This window comes from Balaenoptera acutorostrata, chromosome 12, assembly GCF_949987535.1.
Source record: "Balaenoptera acutorostrata chromosome 12, mBalAcu1.1, whole genome shotgun sequence".
Taxonomy (NCBI): Eukaryota; Metazoa; Chordata; class Mammalia; order Artiodactyla; family Balaenopteridae; genus Balaenoptera; species Balaenoptera acutorostrata.
Window position 1 is genome coordinate 11,047,918 of NC_080075.1, and position 26,858 is coordinate 11,074,775.

The 26,858-nt window shown below is 44.4% G+C and overlaps 1 protein-coding gene across 1 annotated transcript in view; it reads left to right on the top strand.

Annotated features, from left to right (window-relative positions):
• ACOXL (acyl-CoA oxidase like) overlaps positions 1-26,858 on the top strand; it is a 360,904-nt gene that overhangs the window by 20,911 nt on the left and 313,135 nt on the right. The window contains 2 exon segments of the mRNA XM_057558364.1: positions 6,045-6,141; positions 18,060-18,143. Of these exon segments, the coding sequence (XP_057414347.1) occupies positions 6,045-6,141; positions 18,060-18,143 (181 nt within the window).

Consider the following 26,858-nt stretch of genomic DNA (forward strand, 5'->3'; position numbering starts at 1 on the left):
AAATGTCTATTAATGTCTTTCTTCTGCCCACTTTTAAATTGGGTTGTTTGTTTTTTTGATATTGAGTTGTATGAGTTGTTTATATATTTTGGATATTAACCCCTTGTTGGTCATATATTTGCAAATATTTTCTTCCGTTCACTACATTGTCTTTTCGTTTTGTTGATGGTTTCCTTTGTTGTGCTTGCTGGTATGTTTTTAATGAATTATAGGAGCTCTGTAATTAGGGAGCTTCATCCCTTTGCAATGACATCAGTAACAAATATTTTGTACCTGTTTGTCATTTGTCTTTTGACTATTCTTAAGGTGTTTTTGTCATGCACAAGTTTTTGTTATTATATAGTCACATTTATCAAATTTTTCTTTATGGCTTTTAAATATTATATCATATTAGAAAGGTTTTGTTGCATTGAGATCATGAAAGAGTTCTTTATGTTTTATCTTAATACCTTGTGGTCTTCTTTTCCTCCATGTAAATCCTGATCAATTTGGAATTTATTCTAGTATATGGTGTGAGATAGGGATTCAACTTAATTTTTTCTTCCAGTTGGCTACCCAATTAGGACATCTCAATGTTTTGTTTTTCCCAAGATTTGATATCCCAGCTTTCTCTGAAATATATTAACTTTCCATATGTACTTAATTCCGTTTCTCGACATTCTATTTTATTCCATTGGTCTATCTGCCTATTTTTGCACCGGTTGAATTACTGAGACCTTATCACACAGATCATAGCTCCTCATTTTTAGAGTTTTTCTGGTTGTTTTTGCTAGTTTCCTTTCATATGTGAACTTCAAAATCCCTTATTGGTGTTTTTATTTAGATCATATTGACTGCATAAATTAACTTAGGGAGAATTGATTTCTTTGTGGCGTTTCTTCCTATTAAAACAAATGGTCCATGTTTCTATTTGTTCAAGTTTTTGCTTGTGTACTTTAGGAGTGTTTTAAAGTTTTCTTCAGATAAGTTATGTACATATAAAAAGTTTATTCTTAAGTATATTTTTCTTTTGTTGTATTACTTTTGCAACTGGGATCTTTTCTTTCATGTACTTTCTGATTGTTTATGTATCTATATGAAAGCCATTAACTTCTGTTAATTGTGTAGCCTGCCACCTCTTATTGTTTGTAGTAATTTTAGTTGTCTTGGGTGCTTCCAGGTATATAGAACTATTGTATCAGTTACCTATAATGCAAAACTTAGCAGTTCAAAACAATAATTGATCAATATTATGGATCATGAGTTTGTGCGTGGCTGGGGGGTTTCTTCTAGTCTTGTCTGGGCTCATTCATGAATCTGTAGTCAGCTGTAGGTTGAATAGGCAGCTCTTCTGATCTTGACTGGCTTCTTCCACATGTTTAGGGGTTGCCTGGAGGTAGGCTGGTCTATGATGGCTTTGGCTGAGACAACTGAGCTCTTCTTACTTGCCTCTTACTTTATACACCCCACCCCACCCCTTAGGCTAGTCCAGGCATGTTCTTAGATTATCTCAAGCATATTCTCAGGGGGGATTTCAGAGGAGTAAGAGAGCAAGGAAATGCACAAATACTTTTTGGAGCCTTCGTGTCTCTCAAAGATACCAATATCTTAATGGCCAAAGCAAGTCACATGGCCAAGCTCAGACTCAAGGGTTGGGGAAGCAGACTCTGCCTCTTTATGAGAACTGCAGTGTCAAAGGACAGGGATCAAGGAGAGGTCAAGCAGAGGGGCCATCAATACAATCAATCTAACACGTGCATCATCGGTAAAGAGTGAGAGTTTTACCCATTTCTTTCCAATTTCTATTTCTCTAAATTTTGTTCTCTTGTCTAACTGCATTGGCTGACTCCCCCAGTACAATGTTTAACAAAAACCTCTATGGTGGTTGTTTTCAAAGAGCCAGCTTTCGGATTTACTAGTTGTACCTTTCTGTTTTCTAACTGATTACTTTTCTGCTTTTCTTTTTTTTTTTTTTTTTTAATTTTATTTATTTATTTATTTACTTATGGCTGTGTTGGGTCTTCGTTTCTGTGCGAGGGCTTTCTCTAGTTGTGGCAAGCGGGGGCCATTCTTCATCACGGTGCGCGGGCCTCTCACTGTCGCGGCCTCTCTTGTTGTGCAGCACAGGCTCCAGACGCGCAGGCTCAGTAAATTGTGGCTCACGGGCCCAGTTGCTCCGCGGCATGTGGGATCCTCCCAGGCCAGGGCTCGAACCCGTGTCCCCTGCATTGGCAGGCAGACTCTCAACCACTGCGCCACCCGGGAAGCCCCTTCTGCTTTTCTTTTAATAATTAATTTTTTCTCCTTTCCTTTAGTTTAATTTGTTATTTTCTTCTCCTGATTTCTGTAGTCAGCTGCTGTAGCAGTGGCTGTTGATACCCCACCCTGATCCCTTTACCAGGCCTCTACACTCATCTCCTAGCTGCTATCAACGTTGACTGGTATCAACTCACAGCGAAGCTCCTTGGAATTGTCCTTGCCCAATGGCAGCGACCTTCCCAGGAAATGCCTGAGGTTATGCTTTCTCCCTGGGAATGCCCCCAGCTACTGACTGACAGAGTGGGACAACTCTGTGGTGCCACTTACACTCCAGAGCTCCCCACTCTGAGGCTAGATTACAGCTGAGCCCACGTCTCCGCAAGCCCCCTGGCAGCCCATGTGCTCTGGAAGCCTCCTGTCCCAGCTGGTGCTGGGAATCCTGCTGCACATCCACACTGCCAGTTGTGATGGTCTGCTTCCCTGCCCGCACTCCCAGAGGCAGTCTGTTGTTTGCCCAGCAACTCCAGACCCTTGTGCATCCTTCAGCTAAGGAGAACAGGCTTCTCTTGCAGTACTTTTTGTCTGTGTCTGCTGGAGATTCTGGGTTGGAAGATTCTATAGCATCTTGTCCAGCATACCTACATGGGAGGCAATAAAGAAACCCAGAGAATTTGCTGGCATGGCATTCCTCAAATTCTGAGTTCCCCCAGGTGGTCTGCCTTCTTCTTTGTACTTTTCAGAGTCATCCTATGCTTGTTTATTGTGCAATGTCTAGGGTTTTTTAGTTGTAAGAGGGAGGATCTGGGAGGAATGGGGCTATTGCACCTTGGCAGGACTGGAAGTCCTCCATTATGTAGTAATTTCCACCAATACACATAAACAACCCGAAGAACATAGATAATAGTAAAATATAATAACATAATTAGGGAGGGATGAGCTTGAGTATTACTTTTATTTTTAAAATAGAATTTATTTCAGTACAACTTTCTATATATTAATTTTTGATAATGGCTGTGTTTAAAAACTAGTTCACAAAAATCCTTTAACATTTAACAATTGTATCTCATGAGCTAATTTAAACTGGCTCTAACACACCACTGGTTTTATTTATTTATTTAATTTTATTTTATTTATTTATATTTTTTAAAGATTTAATTTTATTTATTTTTGGCTGTGTTGGGTCTTTGTCGCTGCACGTGGGCTTTCTCTAGTTGGCGGTGAGTGGGGGCTACTCTTCTTTGCCGTGCGCGGGCTTCTCACTGTGGTGGCTTCTCTTGTTGCGGAGCATGGGCTCTAGGCGTGTGGGCTTCAGTAGTTGTGGCACGCAGGCTCAGTAGTTGTGGCTCACAGGCTCTAGAGTGTAGGCTCAGTAATTGTGGCACACGGGCTTAGTTGCTCTGCGGCATGTGGGATCTTCCCGGACCAGGGCTCGAACCTATGTTGCCTGCATTGGCAGGCGGATTCTTATCCAATGTGCCACCAGGGAAGTCCCACACAACTGGTTTTATATAATATGTAGATAATATTTGGTCACAATTTTTATTTGCTAGAAGATGACTTTTTTCCCCCTGATGAGCATTTTTAGTTTTTTAATAGTTTTGCTGCTCTTTGTAGGGTCATTGTTTCAATTCTATGCTAATTTCTGTTTATTACTTATAACTGAATGATGTGAGTGAAACTGAATGATTTCTAGCCTGGATTTTCTAAGGGGTTTCAGGGTTGGGGGGCTGGGAAAAGCTTGGATAGTGATCCAGGGTGGGTCCTTTTCATAATGTGGCAACTTTTTCCTTCCCCGCTGCCACTGAGATAGACCACTTCTCTCAAACGTGACCTGTGCATGTGATTCTTCATGTCACCCTGACCCTAAACCTATAGCTCAGAGACCAGCGGGCCTCGTGCTATCTGCTAGCTCACTGCCATTCCTATCCCGCTTTCCAGATAAGAGCTATAGGTTTTACGTCTCGGTGTACACATTTTCCATTTAGGAAGTGAATTTTTACTAGCATTTCCTGAGATCGGTCACCATTTGGCCCTTGTGCTGTGAGATCTCTTTCTGTGGTTCTTCTTTTCAGTTCCTCCTGCCCAAAGCCTGCTTGATTCAGATGTTTTGGGCAGGCCTTACTTGTGTGTTCAAATCTGGAGATTTTTCCAGTCTCCCATTTTATTGAAATTAGCATTTTAATTTTCTGTTCTCCTTAGGGAAAATACTGACTTCATGCAGTAATGTTTCTACTGAAATCCCCACCAGTGGTTCTGACTCAGAAAAAGAAAAAAGTAAGAATGGGCCTGTCCTGTCTCAAGATTTTTTTGTTAGGGAGTTTCTGTGACCATTTGGCTTTTTTTTTTTTTTTTTTTTGGTGGGGGGGTTATCTTTTACATTCCAGAATGCACAGTGGGTCCTCTTGGATTTTTCAGTTACCTGCAGACTGGATGGAAAAGAGAAAGTCAAGATGGTTCTTGTTTGGTCTGGGGCAATTGTCCAGCAGGTAGTTAGGGAAAATGTTTAAATGTGAGATGCTCTGCTGGTCCTCAGGGGCTACACGGGAGTTTAAGATGTGGACTCTGAATCCATGCAGTTTGTATTCTGGGTGGAAATAAACTTGACATCAGGACAGTATGTGTAGTGAGCATGTCTTTGGGGGCATCCATGGGGACACTACCTCCACGATCTGGTCTTGAAACTAGAGGACCCAAATACGTTTAAGTTCAACCACCATTGAATGGGGCCTCACGTGGGCCAGGCCTTGTAGGGGTGCTGGGACTGTAAAAATGGGTCTGACACAGTTCCTGCCCTTGAGAAGGAAGAGGTGGGGTAACTAAGAGCGTGAATGGCAGTTACTACTATTGAACACTTACCATATATATGCAAGCCCTAGTCTAAGCGTTTGAAATGACACTCCTCTGAGTTATGCGTGACTCTCATTCCCGTCGCACAGATGGGAGGATGGGGCCACGGGAGGCCACTTGATGTTGGTCACGCAGTTAGTGACAGTCAGGATCCAAACCTGAGTGAGGTTTCCCCCAAACTCTGGCTGTGCTTTGTGTTTAAACATTTTAGGCGACAGCGTGGATCCTCCCCTCCTACGTCAGTCGAGGTTCGTTGAGAAACAGACACCGAGATGGGACTAGATGTGCAGTCGACTTACTGGGGAACCATCTAGAAGGGTCACAGGGAGGGAGCTGCAGGAGGTGGGGGAATCTTTGGGATGTGTGCGAGCGGGGCTGACACCATGAAATGCGGGAGAAGAAAGGGCCCGGCACCGTCATGAGACAGTCTGCGTGGGCTGCTGGGGGTCCCTGGGCAAAAGTCTCCTGTTGGGCAGGAATGGCCTGAGTCTAGAACCTTGCCATGCTCATCACCAGCCAGGAGCAGCCTGAGGGCAGAGCAGCCTGGGGCCAACACCAAGGTTAATTCCAAGGAATGGCAGCTGCAGGTTGCTGGGAAATGCTGCTCCCACTGTGGGTTCTCTTGAAGGAAATTCTAGGTGACACTCCCGGGGCCACCACACAGGCCTCTCCCATCTCCCCCATCTTCCCATCCCGGACACTTGGGTAGAGGAGGAAATGTTGGAGTCTTGTTTTAAGGTCATTGTCAGGGAACCCTTCTTTCTTTCCTTCCATTTTGACCGCCCCTCACAGTCTGTGTCATATACATGGTGGTCTCCTTTGACACACAGCATCAAACAAGGTCTCTAGAGAGACCCAGCAAAGATGTCTGTTCTGTCAGATCCCTGGGTCCAAAGGCTCCACTCATGGTCACCATCAATCCAACGTCTTAACATCCATTTTGTATCCATTTGTCACAGGTATGCTTTGAGTCTGGGTGAAATGAGAGCTTTGACATTTCAGAGAGTGACGTTTACCATGGGTCTACCTCTGTTAAAACGTACAATTCAGGATCAGGTAAGTTTCATTGTTATTTTGGTGTCATGTGTGTGTGAGTGAACGAGAGAGAGACAGAGAAAGAAAAAGATTTCCTTTTGTTTTGTTTGCTTTTGTGGCTTGTGGAAGGAAGCACATTAATTTTGCCCTGGGGGAAACAGACAATGTGGTCGTTATGGGGGAGTGGCTCCTTCGCCTTCCTTTTCTGTCCCCTCCCTGTGTTAACCTAATTGATTCACTTTTCCCGAGCCCACAGGCCAGGGAGTAGGGGAATGAGCAGAGGTAATGAAATATTTGTTCACAAAACAAATATAATTTGGGGTGTAAAACTCAAATATCTGAGAAACGTAGTGAACTACTTTTATGGGCTTTTTAAGCATTTTAGACTTGTCCAAAATGGATGTCTTGTTTGCCTACAAATTGCCACTCTCAATGCAGTTAAATTATTTTAGTCAATTTAACCTCATTAAAAGAAAGAAGGAAAGAAAGAATATGGGATGAGAGGATTCCTTTGTGATGCTAGCATTAGAAGCTCTATATTTTAGGCAAATTTAAGTCAATTCATGCAGCCTCATAGCTTCCTTAAACCTAACACTTTACACAGGAAAAAAATACCCCCTGGTGAGACCCCTGGGGGAGGGCCCTGAACTGGGGATGAGCTTCAGTAGGTGCTGAGGAGCTGAATGTATTCTGCCGTGAGCCTGGCCCCCTTCCCGCCCAGCGTGGTCTGCGGAGGGAGAGGCTGAGGACTGAGGGGGTGGAGGTCTTTCGCATTCAGGAGACCACGGGGGCTCGTTTCTCTGTGGAGTGTGGATCAGAGCTGGTGGGGGCCTGAGTCCGTGATTGAGACCAGATCACCACCCACCCACCCCCTTCGGTTGGCTGTCTGTCCTGAGGAGGCAGGGACAGAGCTCAGCATCTTCTCCTGAGGAAGAAATTACAGGCAGAGCTTTGGCACCTCACCTCCTGGTGAGGTCCTGCAGTCCCTCCAAGGTGACAAGGGCACGGCATCACCTCGGAGAGCGTGTGCAAGGAAATACCCCCAGAACAGGGTGAAGCATGCTGGCAGAGTCTGGAAAATCATTTCATACCAAGTAGAACATGCTGGCAAAGTAGATGTTCAAGCTAGTAAATTGCCTCTCAATGAAACATTTAGAGGTGAATGCAGCCATCCAAACAACTGACCAACCAACCAGCCAAACAGCCAACCAACCAACCAACCAACCAACCAACCAACCAACCAAACAGCCAAACAGCCAAACAGCCAACCAACCAACCAACCAGCCAAACAGCCAAACAGCCAACCAACCAACCAACCAAACAAACAAACAAACAAACAACCACCCAACCAAACAAGCAACCAACCAAACAAACAAATGAACAACCAAACATAAAAACCCCAATCCCTCTTTGCTTTCAGCCACTTTCTCCATCAGAATCTGGCCTCCAAATGTGTCCGGTGTGGGGCTGGCAGGAAGGTGAGATTCTGACATGGGGGCCAGTCTCCTGCCCCCTTAATCAGCCCAACATGTCTAAGGTTTAAGTTAGTGTCAAAAATCAAGACCCGGATGTGAGGGTTGATCCTTTAATGAGGTTTACCAGTTGCAGCCTGAGCCCCCCACGTCTGAAGGATTAGCCTGCGTACTCTCGCTACTGATGAAGCGTGTTAAGCCCTGGATCCAATTATCTCCGTGTTTTCATGGCTCCCTCCGTGGTCGTCAGCAGACTGGACAGCCCTGTCCCGTATGATGAGGTGTAATTCCTCTGGGAGGCACAGGATTGGCCCTGGATGATCCCTCCAGCTCATTTCTGTTAGTTATTTCAGCCTGTTTGACGCTTCTCTCTGTGTGAGTTTGCAAAAGCCAACGAACCTGAAGGAAATTAAACCAGTCAGTCATCGGTCACTGGGGCTGCAGGCTTATCTCATGGGCCGGGTGTCATAAGACTCAGCAGCACATCTGCATGTGAAGGCTCTCAAATTCCCCCCTGTGAACAGCTGGCGGAGCTGTCCACGTCCAGTAATTCTAGAAGTGTTGCATGATTCATCCCACCTCTGCATGAAAATATTGAGTCATGGACTGCCAGTTCAGAGAGCATTCCAGGTCCTTCCATCTTCCCCTGGCCCTCATGTTGCTCTTAACTTTTGGGGATGATTGGATAAGCTCCCAGGCAGAGTGCAGCATGTAACATGTGACGATGATGTCCTTGAGGACAAGCGAGGAGCGAGCCTCATTCATCCCAGGGCTCGGTGGACAGCCCACAGGCTGAGAAAAAGCCATTAAAATGTTTCCACTCTGTCTTATCCCCTCTGTCAACTGCAGTAGATTTGAGGTGTTTCAATAATTTAAAACGGAAAACAGTATCTCAGCCTGACTACAGAGTGCGCGCGGACGCTCGCGCGCACACACACACACACACACACACACACATGATGTGAACAATCTCATTGCACCTTTTCAACTCCTCCTGCACCTGTTTCCAGCGACATCACATTTGTGCCCCTCAGCCAACTCTCTCCTCTCTCCCTGAGGATTCAGGACTGTGTCATGCGTGGGGGGAAGTCTCTGACTCCCGGAATTTCCAGATGAGGAGACGGAGGACCCAGTCGGGACATCTGCTTTGTGGCAGTGCTGGGACTGGACCCCAGCCCCTCCCTTGGGTGCCTGGTCCTGTCTGTGTGGCACCCTCTCAGAGACACCCTGGAAGCCAACAGGGGCTGACAGCCTGCACCAAAATCACCATAACCAGTGACAGCTCACACTTACTAAATACATATTTTGTGTCAGTCACAGCTCTAAGAACTTTAAATGGATGATCTCATTTAATATTCCTGACATCCCTAGTGGTATTCTCATTTTACAGATGAGTAAACTGAAGCTGAGTAATTGGCCAGAGGTCATACAACTAGTAAGCTGTATATATAAGTAGTGGAGCATGGATTCAAAGCCAGGTGGATTGCTTCCTGAACCCACTCAAATCTGGGGGGTCTCACCCCAGGGTGCACATTAGAACTGCCTGCGGAGCTTTCCAAACTCTTGCCATCCAGGCTTTTGGTCAGGCCCATCGGATCAGCATTTAAACCTTGCAGGTGATACAGTGTGCATCCTGGCTTGAATACTGATACACTGTCCTTCTTTCCTGGTACCCTGTACTGTTTCTCCTGAATTGTTTCTAATTCTTCTGAACTGTTCCCATTCTGCATTTCGTCCCTGCCAATCATGGTGCAGGGCCGACTCAGGGATGCTCCATCCCAACATTTCCTTTTCTCAGGAGGAGGCCAGTGGGACTCAGGCTATTCCTGGCCAAGTGTAGTGAGGAGCGGGGACAATGGATAATGGATAATGAAGTTCCCCACTCCATCCATGACTGCTTGCCCCCCAACCCTGTCCGCAGCCGTCTTCTCTCTCATCCCGAGCTCCTCTCGTCCTCACCCCCATGATCCACATGGGCCGTGGGCATGGTAACATCATTACCGAAGCCAGTGGTTCTCAGAGTAGGATCTGAGGACACGTGGGGGTACCCAAGATCCTTTCTGTTACTATCTGAAAAGTAGATGTCCAACTACCTGCGTGCACGACACCAGGTTTTCATCAACTTCGACCAAAACAACATATGGCTACAGACTGAGTGCAGAAGCAGACATGAGAGGCCAGCTGTCTTTTATTAAGCCAGATGCTAAAACAATTTGTAAAAATGCGAAACGATGCTATTCCTCTCATTGATTTAGTTTTTGGCTTGAAAATTGTGGCTATTTTTCATAAGAATTATGTCATTTACATTAACATGTAATAGGTTTATTATTGTTATTTTTAAATGAATAAACATTTTTAAAATTCTCAGCTTTAATTACTAGTACAGTAACTTGATAGATACAACCTGAATAAACTAAAGCTCTTTGGAATCCAAGATAATTTTTTTTTGCCATTTAAAAAATAATTAATCAATTAATTTATTTTTTGGCTGCGTTGGGTTTTCGTTGCTGTGTGTGGTGGGCTTTCTCTAGTTGCGGCAAGCTGGGGCTACTCGTCTTTGTGGTGCACGGGCTTCTCATTGCGGTGGCTTCTCTTGTTGTGGAGCACGGGCTCTAGGTGTGTGGGCTTCAGTAGTTGTGCCTCGTGAGCTCTAGAGCAGGCTCAGTAGTTGTAGCGCACGGGCTTAGTTGCTCTGCGGCACATGGGATCTTCCCAGACCAGGGCTCGAACCCGTGTCTCCCTGCATTTGCAAGCGGATTCTTAACCACTGTGCCACCAGGTAAGTCTGGAATCCGAGATAATTAAAACATTTTTTAAAATAAATAAATTAATTAATTAGACTGCATTGGGTCTTTGTTGCTGTGCGCTGCCTTTCTCTAGTTGTGGCAAGCGGGGGCTACTCCTCGTTGCGGTGTGTGGGCTTCTCACTGTGGTGGCTTCTCCTGTTGTGGAGCACAGGCTCTAGGCACGCAGACTTCAGTAGTTGTGGCTCACGGGCTCTAGAGCGCAGGCTCAGTAGTTGTGGCGCTTGGGCTTAGTTGCTCCATGGCATGTGGGATCTTCCCGGACCAGGGAACGAACTCATGTCCCCTGCATTGGCAGGTGGCTTCTTAACTACTGCGCCACCAGGGAAGTACCCGAGATAATTTTTAAGAGTATAAAGGGGTCTAAAGCTTGAGAACTGCTGGTCTAAATCATCCACTGTTTTCTCAAACCACCCATCTCAGATCAGCTTGGAGGGGGATTGGCGGCTTTATATTTATATTATATTTATTATCCTGTAATTATTAAATTTCCATCAGACTTTAAGATAGTGTCAGTTTGGGATGGTTTGGGTTTTTGTATTTAGAGAAATACCGGGGTGGGGGGGAGGTGATCAGATCTGGAATGGAATAAGATTTGAAAGTCAGCTCCCCTTAGAAGGCATCAGGGAATGGGGAACGTTGTTGCTTTCCTCATGAACCCCTGAGAAAAGGAGCAGCCTTTCCCAGGAAGCAGTTACACTGAAGCCATTGGCATGTTGCAGAAAAGGAGCTGAGCAGGGGTTTCACCAAGAGACTGAAGCCCCATCCCAGGACTGGTTCCTGACCTACTTTGAGCTCTTGGCTCCAACACCCTGGCCTTGGCTCTGCCCTTGGTCCTCTGGCTTCTGTTTGTACTGGGACCCAGGCTTTTCCTAGTGGGCTGGACAGGCTGCCCCTGGCTCTGCCTTGTGTGCTGCTGACTTTGGCAGGAGGCCCTGTCCCAGCTCTGGCTCCACGACTTGGACCCTGGCCACTTGGCCAGCGCTCTGGTCGGGTCAGCCCTGGCCCCGTGGGACGCCGTGGAGGATCTGAGCAGAGACGACAGGATAGAGGGAGGGCCTGTTTATAGAAGTTCCTCTGTGTAGATTGGCACCTGAACTGAGTTGTCATCCATGACGGCCACAGGGATTACTTGAAAGGGCGTGCCAGGGAGTGAGCTGGGAGCTTCCCCGGGGACGCCGGTGCAGCTGGAAGCCTGGTGCTATTTAGTTACTGCACTGGAAACCATTCTGCATAATGGAAACTTCTCATTTTAAGGCATAATTATTCTTCTTGCATTGAAATATTATGTTAAAAATAACAATAATGATTACTTGTTATCATTTGCTAATAAGTCCCTTCTATGTGCCAGGCTAGGTGATTCATTCATTTTACAATTATTTATTGAACACCTACTATGAGGTAGTTGAAGAGGCAGTGAACAAAGCAGGTAAAAAAATACCTGCTTTATGGAGCTTACATTTTAGGGACGAGGCAGGCCACAAACTAATAAAGTACATTTATGTCAGATGGTTGTCGATGCTGGGGATAAAAATCAAGCATGGTAAATTGGGAAAGAAGAAGTAAACCTATCTCTGTTCACAGACGACATGATCTTATATGTAGAAAACCCTAAAGGTTCCACCAAAAAAACTGTTAGAACTGATAAACAAATTCAGTAAAGTTGCAAGGTACATAATCCATCACTCTTTTCAATTAAAATTAATGTAAAATAATACACTTTTCGTCAACAGCAAAGTAAGCTCATGCATCAGGCTGGTGATGTCAGTACGATGCATTCATCATTACATGTTGTCAGTATTGATAAATTATGTGATTACACTACTAATCAGAAAAATTTTCAAGGCAGCTAGGAATTTGGTATGAAGCATGCTGCCAGACAAGAGGCATTAAATTTAAGGGAAGAATTTGGAAAATCCAAAACTGTCAAAATACTGCAATAATGTTGTGACAGATGAAAAATGTCTTTGGACAGAGCCGTGGGAATGTCACCTTTCATCCTCCCCCTCTTGGGCTTTCCTGGAGTAGTCAAGGCCCCTGGGGAGGGCAGAAGTACAATGGCCACAGACAGCCTTTGTCACAGAATCCTCCCAGCACTCTGGTCAGGGATCCCACTATGTGGTCCCAGGAGAGAATCAGCAGAGAATAAGGAACAGCAGAGAGCAAGAAGAGTCAGACGTGGAGGCCACAGTGAGAAGTTTGGATTTTTTGCCAAGGTAACTGGAGTCATTGGAGGGTTTTCTCAAGGGTGGATGGGGAAGAGGAAGAAGGCAAGCACAATGTAATGCTTATTTTAAAAGTGTTATAGTTCCTTGATCAAAATTTATAAGTTGATTCAAAAAACATACATGGAAATGCAAAAGGCCTAGAATCATTAAAGCAATTCTAAAAAAGGACGAATTTGGAGGACTCTCCCTATTTGATTTCAAGACATTAAAAAGCTACTCAAGATTATGTGGTATTGGCATTAGGATAGACACATAGATTAATGGGACAGAATGAAGAGTCCTGAAATAAATCCACACCCCTATGTTCACTTGATTTTTGGACAGTGTTGCCAAGGCAATTCAATGGGAAAATGAAAGTCTTTTCAATAAATGGCGTTGGAACTACTGATAAAACTATAGAAAAAAATTTAACCTTGTTCCCGACCTCACACTACACACACAAAAAATTTGAGGTGTATTATACACCTGAACACAAATTCCACAATTACAAGGTTTGTACAAGAACAAAGGAGAAGGCAGAGGTTTCTTAGAGAGGACCTCAAAATGCTGAAAGTGTAAAAGAAAAAAAACTGATAAGGTAATCTTTATCAAAATTAAAAACCATTGTTCATCAAAAGACATCATGAAGAGAATAAAAAGGCATCCGCCTGCCAATGCAGGGGACACGGGTTCGAACCCTGGTCCAGGAAGATCCCACATGCTGCAGGATAACTAAGCCCACACGTGACAACTACTGAACCCGCGTGCCACAACTACTGAAGCCTGCACACCTCAAGCCCCTGCTCCGCAACAAGAGAAGCCACCGGAATGAGAGGCCCGTGCACCACAACAAAGAGTAGCCCCTGCTTGCTGCAACTAGAGAAAGCCTACGCACAGCAATGAAGACCCAACGCAGCCAAAAAAAAAAAAAAAAAAAAAGGCAATCTACAAACTAGGAAAGAATATCTGCAACGCATATATCTGAAAAAAAATTATGTCCCGATATAAAGGATTTGTACTCGGAACATATAAAGAATTCCTAGAGCTCAATGATAAAAAGACACACAACCCAAGTTAAAAAATGGACAAAATCCTTGAAAGACACTTTATAAAAGAGTCCAAATGGCCAATAAGCATATAAAAATGCTCAGCATCTTTAGTCATTGGAGAAATGCACAGTTAAACCATAATGAGGTGATATTACAGTCCCTCGCGAATAGCTAAAGATGGGAAAGACTGACAATATTGATGAGGATGTGGAGCAACTAGAATTCTCATATATTGTTGGTCGGAATGGAAAATGGTGCAATCATTTTGCAAACGTGTTTGGCACTTCCTTACAATATTAAACATAAACCTACCCTTCAACCAGCAGTTGCATTCCTGGGGGTTTACAAAAGAGAAATGGAAACACATATCCACAAAAAGACTTGTGCATGAATGCTTGTATCAACTTGATTCATAATAACCCCAAGCTGGAAACAACCCAAATGTCCCTCAGTCAGAGAATGGACAAATTGTGGAATACTCACAGATGGAAAACCACTCAGCCATAAAAAAGAATGAACTACAGATACACAAAACCACACGAATGCCTTATCCGCCTGGAAGAAGACAGACATGAAAGAATACATACCATACAATTCCATTTATGTAAGTTCAAGAACAGGCAAAGCTAGTGAATGTTGATGCAAAGAGAAGAGTGGTTGCCTGTGGGGGGCAGGGACTCTGAAAAGGAGCAAGAGGGCACTTTCTGGGGGGCATGGGAACGTTCCATGATCTTAATTGGTGTGATGGTTACATAGATAGATAATGGACCAGAACTCATGCATTTATGCTCTGTGCATTTCACTGTATATAAATTTTACCTTAATAATAAATATTAGATCACCATGCCTGATGTTTGGGGCAGAGGGGAACAGGAGGCCAGCTGGGAGGTTGTTACAATAGTCTAGGTGCAAGATGATGGTGGGAGATGTTAGAAGTGGCCAGAATTGGGGTCTCTTTTGGAGGGAGGGTCAGGACTGGATAGCCCAGTAAGCTACAATCTTGGTTAGAGCAGGCCCCAGATGACTGAATCCTTGAAGCCTTGAAAATTTATTTATTCTATTTGTGTATTTTACTCTGATTCCTTCTCTTTCTAAAATAATTTAAGGCTCATTGTAAAAAAGGACATGTATTCAGTAAGACTGAGACGATGTAACTAAAATAGGGAAATTGAAACTAGAAGACAGAAGAAGCAAGTATGCCAGTTTGGGGACCGATGTTAGAAAACTAAGATCAGGAACCTGTTTTTGGTAGGGCTCCTAATGGGACCTCTTACAATATTAAACATAAACCTACCCTTCAACCAGTAGTTGGATTCCTGGGGGTTTACAAAAGAGAAATGGAAACACATATCCACAAAAAGACTTGTGCATGAATGCTTGTATCAACTTGATTCATACCCCCTCTTGGTAGGGCTCCTAATGGGGCCCACTGATTGGTTATAAAGGGGACAGCAAGGGTCTTTAATATCAGAGGGAAGACAGCTCAGATTATAGATTACCCAAGCAGTGTTGAATCAAGTTGATTTTAGTTGAAGAAGAAGATTTGTCTTTTAGAGACTCTCTGGGCTTATAAAACCAAAAATATACAGTTTTGTAGAATTTGATTTGTAACAGAATATTACATCATGAAGGTCTGATACATCAAGTGCTCTACAAAGAAATGGGGTTTATTTTAGGGAAAACTACCTTCCTTCTGTTTGAATTTATTAAGCAGAAATGTAAATAGCATGGGGTATAATTTAGGATAAAATACAAGTTTGAGTATATTCTCCATACATTTATGGAATCATTATCATTAAAAATTACTATAAACTAACAGTCTGATATGGGAATTGAGTTTGGCTTGAATATATTAAATCTAAATGAAGGCAGCTATTGATACAGTAGAAATACTGCAAAAATGTATGCTGAAAAATGCATTAATTATTGATTGATCATTATGAGTATGGGCAGTTCAGTATGCTGCCAATTGAATGTGAGGGGAACCTTGTCAATATTAGACATTCTTTAAGAACAATTAGTGGATCGGAAACAAAAGAAGAACTGAAGAGAGAATTTACGTGTGGAAAAGATATTTAAAAATATATGCTAGTAAGGAAATCCATCAAATCAAGCCTCATCTTAGTTCTGGAACTTTTTGCTCGACGTCTTGAGATGGACCAGCCCAAATGAATGCTTCAGTCAACATCACAGCATTAATGGCAAACTCCTACGGCATTGCCCATCGGATCTAATAGCAAAGATCGTGGTCCCGTGCAGAGACTCGGGAAGGAAAAGAACTGTCACGAACAATTTATAATGCTCCAGGATGGCTACATTTGGGATTGGTTCTTTAGCAAATGTGACTGCAATTTATTTCAAACTGGTGAGTAAAAATGGCCACCGTTGGATACCACCAATGACAAAGTCTTTCTCCTGCATCCACAGTGTAAGTGGAGAGAATGAAATATGAAGAAAACCATAACCGGTTGGAGATTCTGAGGGATTTACTTAGTCCTGATGGTTAAGGTTTGGCTCCAGCAGAGCAGGTGGTTTAAGGGGAGGGGGGTGTTGGAATGAGGTGGGCTGGGGTGACCGTCAGCACGGTTACCTGGGCACTGGGACGTGTTGGTGTCAGGTGCTCTCTTGCGACAGGGCTGGGGGTGCAAAAGAGGGGTGGGCTGGCGGTAAAGATTGGACCACCCAGGGTCCCGGGGCTCCCTCCTGCTTAACAATGAAGGACATTGAGGGCTGGGGACGAGGTCCATGTGAAGAATACGAAGATCTGGTTTCTGGCCCTTTTTCTACCACTTACTAGGTGACCCTGGTTGGACAAGTCTTTTGACCTCCCTGAGCCTAGACTTTTCCATCTGTGACACGGGGTCAGCACTTCCTGTCCTGCTCAGCTCCTCCTGGAGGATTGTTGTGGGGATCTCTGTCGGGACAGAGGACCCAGGGGCCCTCTGAAAAAGCCCGCGAATATCCGCTACAGTTGTTTTTTATTATTTGCTGGGAACGAACCCTCCCATGTGAGCGGATACTGGAGCCAGGCAGTGGTACGTGCTCCAGCCTTGGAGGTATTTTAGGAAATAATCAAGACAAGATGCACTGGGTTTGAGCCACGATAAGAGTCATAAATCTTGACAGTCTGCTGCTTGATAAAATTAATAATGCTTGAGAGAAACATTGTAAAAACCGATGGGAGGGAAAGCAGAGTATGTATGTCTGGGGAGAGAGTCTAAGCCAGTGTGGAAACTGAGAGTCCTCCAAGGAAGGTCGGCTCCTCCTGCTGCTGGTGGGGCGGTTTACACGCACATACGCACACGCACACACAGGCAGACACGCACCACACACGTATGCACTTGTGCACGTGGGCAACAAGCACCAGCTTTGTAGGCTGCGTCTCAGAAGAGACTGGTGAATCAGAAAGGCTAGCATTAATTCCAACAACAGATAATTGGAATTTACACACTCAGGGGCCCATTACCTTTGGAAGAAATGCCACCTGCCTCTGAAATTCTAAAATAAAACAGCGACAGTGTTCTTGCCCTGTCCCACTTCTCGCTGGTGGAGAAGAGCGTGCTTGTGTAGCTTTGGGATTTGAGGCTGCTGTGCACAGCAAGGGAGAAGAGGGTAACAAAGGGGGACCGGACCTCATGGTTTTTAATCAAAGCCCTGAGATGCTCTGTGGTTAGAAAGGAAAGTGAAGAATATTGCTCTTCCTGTGTCCAGAATGTTCCCAAATCTTCCAAATCCTCTGTCTTGTCAAGATTGTCACCTGGACTTGGGCCAGCTGCTCGCTGTTGGTGGGAGCGTCGGTGCAGAGATGCTGCAGGTCTGAGTTGCTGTGTAGAACCGTGGTGGTGGTGAGGCGGCCCAGGGACAAACTTGGTTAAGGCCACGTGAGGCCAAAGGGGAGTCTGCCAGGGGCTGGCCTCCATGCACATGCAGTCGGCTTCCTATCGTGTGAGAGTCTTTAACTACTTCGTCTGTGGTCAGAGACCAGACGACCCCATTAAAAAGGATGAACAGATGCTCACTACCATATATAAAAGAGGTAAACAACAAGGTCCTACTGTACAGCACAGGGAACTTTTTCAGTATCTTGTAATAAACTATAATGGAAAAGAATCTGAAAAGAAAAAAAAATATATATATATGTAAAACTGAATAACTTTGCTGTACACCTGAAACTAACACAATATTGTAAATCAACTATACTTCAATAAAAGTTTTTTAAAAGGGATGAAAACATTGGCTACTGTTCAGTAGAGTGATGGAATTATTTCTTAATTTAAAAATTGCTTTTGCTGTGTTGAATTTTTTTATTGTAAAAGTAACATCTGTTTATTATTTTTAAAAATGTTCATTTAAGTGGTCAGAAAAAACCGTAAGGAAATCTTGACATTGGGTCTGTCATGTTTTCAGGCAGAGAAAACAAAGAATTTTGTCAGTCGGAGCCTGGTTATAGGAAAAGTCCTCTCCATAGCAGACGTGGCCACAGGAGTAAAGGTGAGAGACACTGGGCAGCCTGCCCTTCATGAACTGATGGTTTTGAATGACAAGGAGTAAAAAATAAAGACTCCATAGGCATCAGTCTATTCTTGCACTAGATGTTTATAAGATGGTACACCTTTCAACCCATCCCCCTGACTTCCTTTTCAACCATTATACTCAATACTGTATTTGTCTTTCTTTGCTTTGCTTTTTGCATAGCTTTTTTGCATTTATGTCAATTTCCTTTATTCTCATTTTATACAAACAGTATCGTAGTCATTTGTGATGTACTTTCTTCACTTAAACATTATCACTAAGATTGATCTATATTGTTGCATGCCACTGTAGTCATTTTGTTTATTTTTTAAAAAATCTTCCTATTTTGAAATAATAATGCTCACAGGAAGTCACAAAAGTAGTACATAGAGTCATGTGAACCCTTCACCCAGTTTCCTTCAGTGGTGATATCTTATGTAGCTGTAATGCAGTATAAATCAGGAAATCAACATTACTACAGTACTGTTGACTGTAGACCTTATTCAGATTTCACTAGTTTTTACACTCAGCTGTGTGTGTGCGTTTGTGTGTGCGTGCACGTGTGTAGCTCTATGCAGTTTGGTCCTATATATAGTATCATGCAACCACTGCCACAATCAAGATATAGAGCTGTTTCATCATCACAAAGAAACTTATAGTCATGCCCATTTTCAACTGCATCCAGCCCCTACCCCATCCCTGTCCTTCGGCAACCACTAATCTATTCTCCATCTGTATGGTTTTGCCATTTCCAGAATGGTATATAAATGGAAGTTCATTCATTTTTGACTACAGAAAGATATTCCTTTGGGTGAATGTGCCACAGCACTTGGAATTCTTAGACTTCTCCATTTTTGCTGATCAAATGGGTATAAAATGGCATCGCACTGTGGGCTTGCTTTGCATGTACCAGCTCACCAAGGATGGTAAACAGAATAGCTTGAAAGGTGTGACTGCCATGGCCCCTCCCTGTGCCCTGAGCCTGCCAGCAGGCATGCGGCCCTGCATGTGCCCTCTTCTCCCTCCCTGGACACCACTGCACCACCAAATCAGTCCCCACATGTGAATATCCAGTCCTGATGTCCCCAAAGGGGAGAAATTATAATTAGAAAATGATGAATGAATGATCAGACAAGAAACCAGGTCAATCATTGATGAGTCCAAGATGGAAACTCTTTCTGTTCTGCAGTGTAGACATCTAAAAATGGGTAGGAATTAAAAACGAAGAAATCTGTGAGCACCAGCTGGGGTGAGGGCACCCACCATTAGGTCCTTTGGGGAAAACTGGCTTCCCTATGATTTCATCCAGGCAAGGTCTCTTCTTTCTGGGATGGGTTGGCTGTGGCTTCCAGAGAGAAGAAAGTCAGCTGAGATGCAGCAAATAGATCCTCCTCTCAGAAATCCTAGAGGGTCCTGGTTCAGACTCATGATCCTCTGTTGGTGCTTTTACCATATGCCCACACCTGCCTTCTCTTTAGCAAGCCTCCGGTGGGCCATGACCATGGGGAAGTCTTCATAGGATGTTGCAGCTCTCTGGGTGGGGAGCCCTCTCCTCTGCACCTCCAGGGTCTTGCACTGAGCCTGGTGCACAGAGTTGCATAGGGAATGTTTGAGCAAAGGAGGGAGGGGCAGCTTGTAGTTTCAAGCAGGACTTAAGAAACATTTCAACCCATTGCAGTATGTGGACCTTATTTAGATCCTGGTTCAAACAACAAACTAAAGAAAAATTAGACGTCGGTTGGGGAAATTTGAAATTGGATATTTGGCAGTATTAAAGAATTATTATTATATTTGAGGTGGAATAATGGTTGTAGGGTCATGCTTTTAAAAAGAGTCTTTAGGGCTTCCCTGGTGGTGCAGTGGTTAAGAATCCACCTACCAATGCAAGGGACACGGGTTCAAGCCCTGGTCCGGGAAGAGCCCACATGCCGCGGAGCAACTAAGCCTGTGAGTCACAACTGCTGAGCCTAGGGGCCACAACTACTGAAGCCTGCGTGCCTAGAGCCCGTGCTCTGCAACGAGAAGCCACTGCAATGAGAAGCCTGTGCACCGCAATGAAGAGTAGCCCCTGCTCTCCGCAACCAGAGGAAGCCCACGCACAGCAACAAAGACCCAAAACAGCCAAAAATAAATAAATAAAATAAATAAATTAAAAAAAAAAGAGTATTTTTCACAGATGCATAGGAAATACTACTTAGGGATGAAGTGACAGGATGTCTGGGACAAACTTCGAGATCATCTGGGGTATAGAATGGGAGAGTGAATTGGGGGAAAGATGAATAAAATGGATCATGAGCTGGGCATCACTGAGTTCATGATACTCTTCTATTTTGTTTGAAATTTTCCACAATAAAAAGCTTTTTAAGAAAGTTTTACTCCTGAGTGTCCTAGAAGGAAATTTGAATAGATTTAAAGGACTGGATCTTTAAAAATGCTTCTCTGATCACATCAATCTCAGCTGAAAACCCCTTCCTGTTATGCTTTAGAGAAACCCTCCAACCCTTGACATGTCTCACAGGTTCTCGTGTGGTATGGCCCTACACTCACGTCTCCCGACACCTTCTGTGCCATGTAGTCCTGCCCGGGAGATCTGCTGTCTTGGCCTTCTTTTGGTCCCTTGTTTCCATATTTGGACCACTCATGCTATCATCCTAGAACGATCTTTTCCCCTCCTTCACCTGCCTGACACCTGCTCCTTCTTCAAGTCCCAGTTCAAGTGTCCTTCCTTCAGGTAAACCTCCCTCAAGCCTGCAGTTTAAATCCCACCTACATGTTGTCATCTGTCTTTGTGCCTTACAGTATTCTGTCATGGCATGTACCCATTTTTTTTTTTTTTTATGATCATGTTTTTTTGGGAGGGGGTTTAAGATTAATTTTTATTGGAGTATAGTTGCTTTACAATGTTGTGTTAGCTTCTACTGCACAGCAAAATGCAAGGATTCTGCAATATATGCAAATCAATCAACGTGATACACATGATACACAATTAACTAATTGAAGACTAAAACCCATATGATCTTTTCAATAGAGGCAGAAAAAGCTTTCAACAAAATTCAACACCCGTTTATGATAAAAGCTCTCCAGGAAGTGGGCATAGAGGGAACCTACTTCAACATAATAAAGGCCATACATATATGACAAACCCACAGCAAACATTATTCTCAATGGTGAAAAACTGAAAGCATTTGCTCTAAGATCAGGAACAAGACTAGGGTGTCCACTCTCGATGCTATTATTTAACATAGTTTTGGAGGTCATAGGCACGGCAGTCAGAGAAGAAAAAGAAATAAAGGAATCCGAATTGGAAAAGAAGAATTAAAACTGTCACTGTTTGCAGATGAAATGATACTATACATAGATAATCCTAAAGATGCCACCATAAAGCTATTAGAGCTAATCAATGAATTTAGTAAAGTTGCAGGGTACAAAATTAATAAACAGAAATCTCTTGCACTCCTATACACTAAAAATGAAAGATCAGAAAGAGAAATTAAGGAAACAATCCCATTTACCATTGCAACAAAAAGAGTAAAATACCTAGGAATAAACCTACCTAAGGAGGCAAAAGACCTGTATGCAGAAAACTATAAGACACTGATGAAAGAAATCAAGGACGACACAAACAGATGGAGAGATATACCATGTTCTTGGATTGGAAGAATCGATATTGTGAAAACAACTATACTACCCAAAGCAATCTACAGATTCAATGCAACCCCTGTCAAATTACCAATGGCATTTTTCACAGAACTAGAACAAAAAATTTTATAATTTGTATGGAAACACAAAAGACCCCAAATAGCCAAAGCAATCTTGAGAAAGAAAAATGGAGCTGGAGGAATCAGGCTCCCTGACTTCAGACCATACTACAAAGCTACAGTGTTCAAGACAGTATGGTACTGGCACAAAAACATATATAGATCAATGGAACAGGATAGAAAGCCCAGAGATAAACCCACGCACCTGTGGTCACCTAATCTGTGACAAAGGAGCCCAGAATATACAGTGGAGCAAAGACAGCCTCTTCAATAAGTGGTGCTGGGAAAACTGGACAGCTACATGTAAAAGAATGAAATTAGAACACTCCCTAACACCATACACAAAAATAAACTCAAAATGGATTAAAGACCTAAATGTAAGGCCAGACACTGTAAAACTCTTAGAGGAAAACATAGGCAGCACACTCTCTGATGTAAATCGCAGCAAGATCTTTTGTTTTTTAATTAATTTATTTTTGGCTGCGTTGGGTCCTCGTTGCTGTGCGTGGGCTTCCTTTAGTTGCAGCGAGTGGGGGCTACTCTTTGTTGCGGTGTCTCATTGCAGTGGCTTTTCTTGTTGTGGAGCACGGGCTCTAGGCATGCGAACTTCAGTAGTTGTGGAACGCGGGCTCAGTAGTTGTGGCGCACGGGCTCTAGAGTGCATGCTCAGTAGTTGTGGCACACGGGCTTAGTTGCTCTGTGGCATGTGGGATCTTCCCGGACCAGGGCTTGAACCCGTGTCCCCTGAATTGGCAGGCGGATTCTTAACCACTGCACCACCAGGGAAGCCCGCAAGATCTTTTTTGACCCACCTCCTAATGAAAATAAAAACAAAAATAAAGAAATGGGACCTAATGAAACTTAAAAACTTTTGCTCAGGAAAGGAAATCATAAACAAGACGAAAAGACAACCCTCAGAACGGGAGAAAATATTTGCAAACGAAGCAACTGACAAAAGATTAATCTCCAAAATATACAAGCGGCTTATGCAGCTCAATATCAAAAAAAAAAAAACCCAATCAAAAAATGGTCAGAAGACCTAAATAGACATTTCTCCAAAGAAGACATACGGATGGCCAACAAACACATGAAAAGATGCTCAAATCACTAATTATTAGAGAAATGCAAATCAAAACTACAATGAGGTATCATATCACCTCACACGGGTCAGAATGGCCATCATCAAAAATCTACAAACGATAAATGCTGGAGAGGGTGTGGAGAAAAGGGAACCTTCTTACACTGTGGGCGGGAATGTAAATTGATACAGCTGCTATGGAAAACAGTGTGGAGGTTCCTTAAAAAACTAAAAATAGAGCTACCATATGATACAGCCATCCCACTACTGGGCATATACCCAGAGAAAACCGTAATTCTAAAAGACACATGCACCCCAATGTTCATAGCAGTACTATTTACAATAGCTAGGACATGGAAGCAACCTAAATGTCCATCAGCAGAGGAATGGATGAAGAAGATATGGTACATACATACAGTGTACCCATTTTGGATTGATGTTATTTATTCACAGGTCTGTTGTTTGTCTCTTAGCACCACTAGAGGGCAAACTCCTTGAAGACTGTCTCTGTCTACAGTCTTGGTATGTAGGAGGTGTCAGTACATAAATATTAAATGAATGCATAGAATCAAAACTGTATGGCAGTTACTGAAAAGGTTAAATTTAGAATTACCATATGATCTAGGAGTTCCACTCCTAGGTATATACCCCAAAGAATTAAAACAGGGACTCAAATAGATACCTGTATACCAATGTTCGTGGCAGCATTATTCACAGTAGCTGATAGGTGGAAAGAAACAAGTGTCCGTCGACAAATGAATGGATAAACAAACTATTGTATATACAAGTGTCTGTCAACAAATGGATGGATAAACAAAATATTGGAGGTACCATGGAATATCATTCAGCCATAAAAAGGCATGAAGTTCTGGTACATGTTACAACACAAGTCTTGAAAACATGATGCTAAGTGAAATAAGCCAGACCCATAAGGACAAATACTGTGTGATTCCACCTATGTGAAAATTTGAGAATAGGCAAACATATAGAGATAGAAAGTAAATTACAGGCTCCCAGAGGCTGGGGGAAGAGGAGAATGGGGGCAGTTATTGGCTAATGGGCACAGTTTGTTGGGGGTGATGAAAAAGTTTTATAAGTAGTGGTGATGGTTGCACAACACTGTTAATGTAGTTCATACCGCCGAACTGTACATGTAACAATGGCTAAAATGGCAAACTTTAAGTTATAGGTATTGTACCACAATAAAAAAATCTTGGAAAATTTAACAAAAATGATGATTCACCCTGTTTGCTTTCCCACACGTCGTTCATTGCAGGGGAGTTTTTTCCTTGTGCTTGGACACTCTAGACAGTTAGCGGAACGTGTAGGTTGTGCCTCTGGTCTAGCCCAGGAGGCCGTGGCTGCCTTTCCTGTTGGTGCTGGAGGGAGACTTCCAGGGAGGGGACGCAGTGCCTCGGGAGCAGGTTGGTGAGCCCTGGGTTGGTCACGACTTCCCCAGATCTCGGTGCCAGCCCAAGGCCCCTGCTGGCTTTCCTGGTCACCTGAGCTGACCGTCAACCTGAGCATCAATTCATCAGCGTCATCTGCACCCCGCAGGCCTGAACGCCTTCTCTCTCCCGCCGGGTCCATGTCATCCAGAGGCTCCAGGCATCCCTAAGTGCTTTGGACAAACACAGTTGAACTCATGCAGCCAAGTGCTGGCTGAGCCAGGGGCTGCTTGGAGAGTGACTCACAGTGAGGGGGCGGGAAAAGGACAGAGGTGCCAGGGAGACTTTCTCTCCTGAGGGCTTTGAATCCCCACTCTAGCTTGGGAGCCAGCCCAAGGTCTCCCGCCAAGCAGGCTGATGCAATCTGGACGGACTCTACAGCCCAAAGAAACATGACCTGCTTCCTTTTCTTCTTCCCCATGACGGCTAGCTTTTTGCCTTATATGAATCATCTCACCCTGTCTTAATTTGCTTGGGCTGCCATGATAAAGTGCTACAGATCTGCCGGTTTAAAAACCAGAAATGAGTGTTCTCACAGTTCTGGAGGCCGGGAAGTCCAAGATCTAGCTGTCAGCTGATTCAGTTCCCAGTGAGGGCCCTCTTTCTGGCTTGTAGTCTGACCACCACCCACCGGCTCACCGTGGCGGCCGCCTGCTGGGCACCTTTGGTCTGCCTGCCAGGCTGGGCCCCATGCCCCTTACGGGAGGCACCTGCTCAAAGTGTACACTGGGCCAAGGAGTCGTCTGTTTAGAGCCCTCCAGGGGCGCCCCCATTTGGTCAGATCCCCTGCTCTTCGGAGCATGTGGCTTTGGCAACACACTGGTCAGCACGTGGGGATAGAGGCCCACGTTTGGACAGACTGTGAGGATCGGGGTCCCGCAGGCACTGCCTCGGTGAACTCCTGTAGTTTTCCACAAACCTGTGGGTTTCACTCACCCAGCCCAGTGCTCCTACTAATAGCATTTAGTGAATGGAGTCTTTCAAAAGGTGGCTGAAACACTCATTGTTTTCCCCTTTCCAAAGGAAGGAAAAAATGTAAAACCTAGGAAAACTATACTGTAAAGAACGTTTTAGCCACCAGCCAAAGAGATTTAAGGCTGGAAAATTCAACCTGTTTTAGTTTTAGAAAAATATTTTTCTTTAATTTGATTTTCAGGAGGGTTTAGGGGAAAAAAAATTTACCATCTGGATGGATTCCATTTTCCTGGGTTGGAATTAGCAATGCAATTTGCAGGGTCGGCAGTGATTCCGAAGAGCAGGGCTCTGAGAAATCAGGGCGTTAAGCATCTTCCGAGGATACTTGACGATTCTCCAAATGAAAAGCGCCTCCTATGTGAGATGTGATTAGTGAAATTCGTCCGTCGTGATGTCAGAGCGTTTCACCTGGTCAAGTGGTTCAGTCTGAGTCGATGGGGCGGCCTTTCTGGAAGTTAGCGTCAGGCTGATCACACACGTGTGGTGCAGGGACTGGTCCTCACCAGAGGCTGATGACAGTTCTCAGACAGGAGCATGTGAAGATGCCATTTCTGCCACTTCCCTGCAAGGTCTTCCTTGTGGGTCACTGTGTCCACTGGGGCTCATGCCATTGCAGTGACCCCAGAAAAAAGACACCTATTGGCTGCTATACTCGAAGAGTCCAGGGTGTATGTAGCTGGCTTCAGGTGTGGGTGTGTGGGACCTGGTCTCTCATCGCTCGGTAGGTTTCACCTCACCTTTATCCCCACGTGTTGGCTTCCTTCACCAGCTCTCGTGATGGCAAGAGGAGCCCCAGCCTCCATTCTTCCAGGTTCCGCTGCTTCCAAAAAGAGTTTCTCTTCACCAGTAGCTGACTCGTGTGTCCCAGTGGCAGCTCTGATTGGACCCATCCAGATCACGGGTCCATCCCGAAGCATCCCTGTTGGCCATGATGTTATGCAGATGGGCCGGTCCTGGGTCCTGGGTCCCAGGCTCATCCTAAAGCTGGGCTGGAGGTTGACATTAGCCACGAACCACTTGGACTGATTCTGGGGGAAGAGGGCTCCCCAGAGGAAACCTGGGGCTGTGTTTCTAGGAGCGGGGGCATGCTGACCGGCAGGCACAGCAAATGTCTGTACACCTGACCTCTCCTGTCTTTACAGTCAGTCCCCTGCTCCCTTCAAACGGCCCTGCTCGAGCCACCCTTCCTTCTCTTCTGAATCCTCGCAGCAAGCGTATGAAGAGCTGTTAGGTGTCAGGCAGCGTGGGTGTGAACCCCAGCCCTGCACGCTTTCTCAGGTGCAGCCGTGGGCAGGTCACTTTCCTCTCCTGAAGCTCAGTGTCCCCATCTGTCAAATGAGGGGGATGGTGTTTTCTTCCCAGGGGGGTCACGAGGGTCAGTGAGTATGTGGAGCTCAGAGTCTGGAAGGCGGGAGGGCTCAGGAAGTGGAGGCTC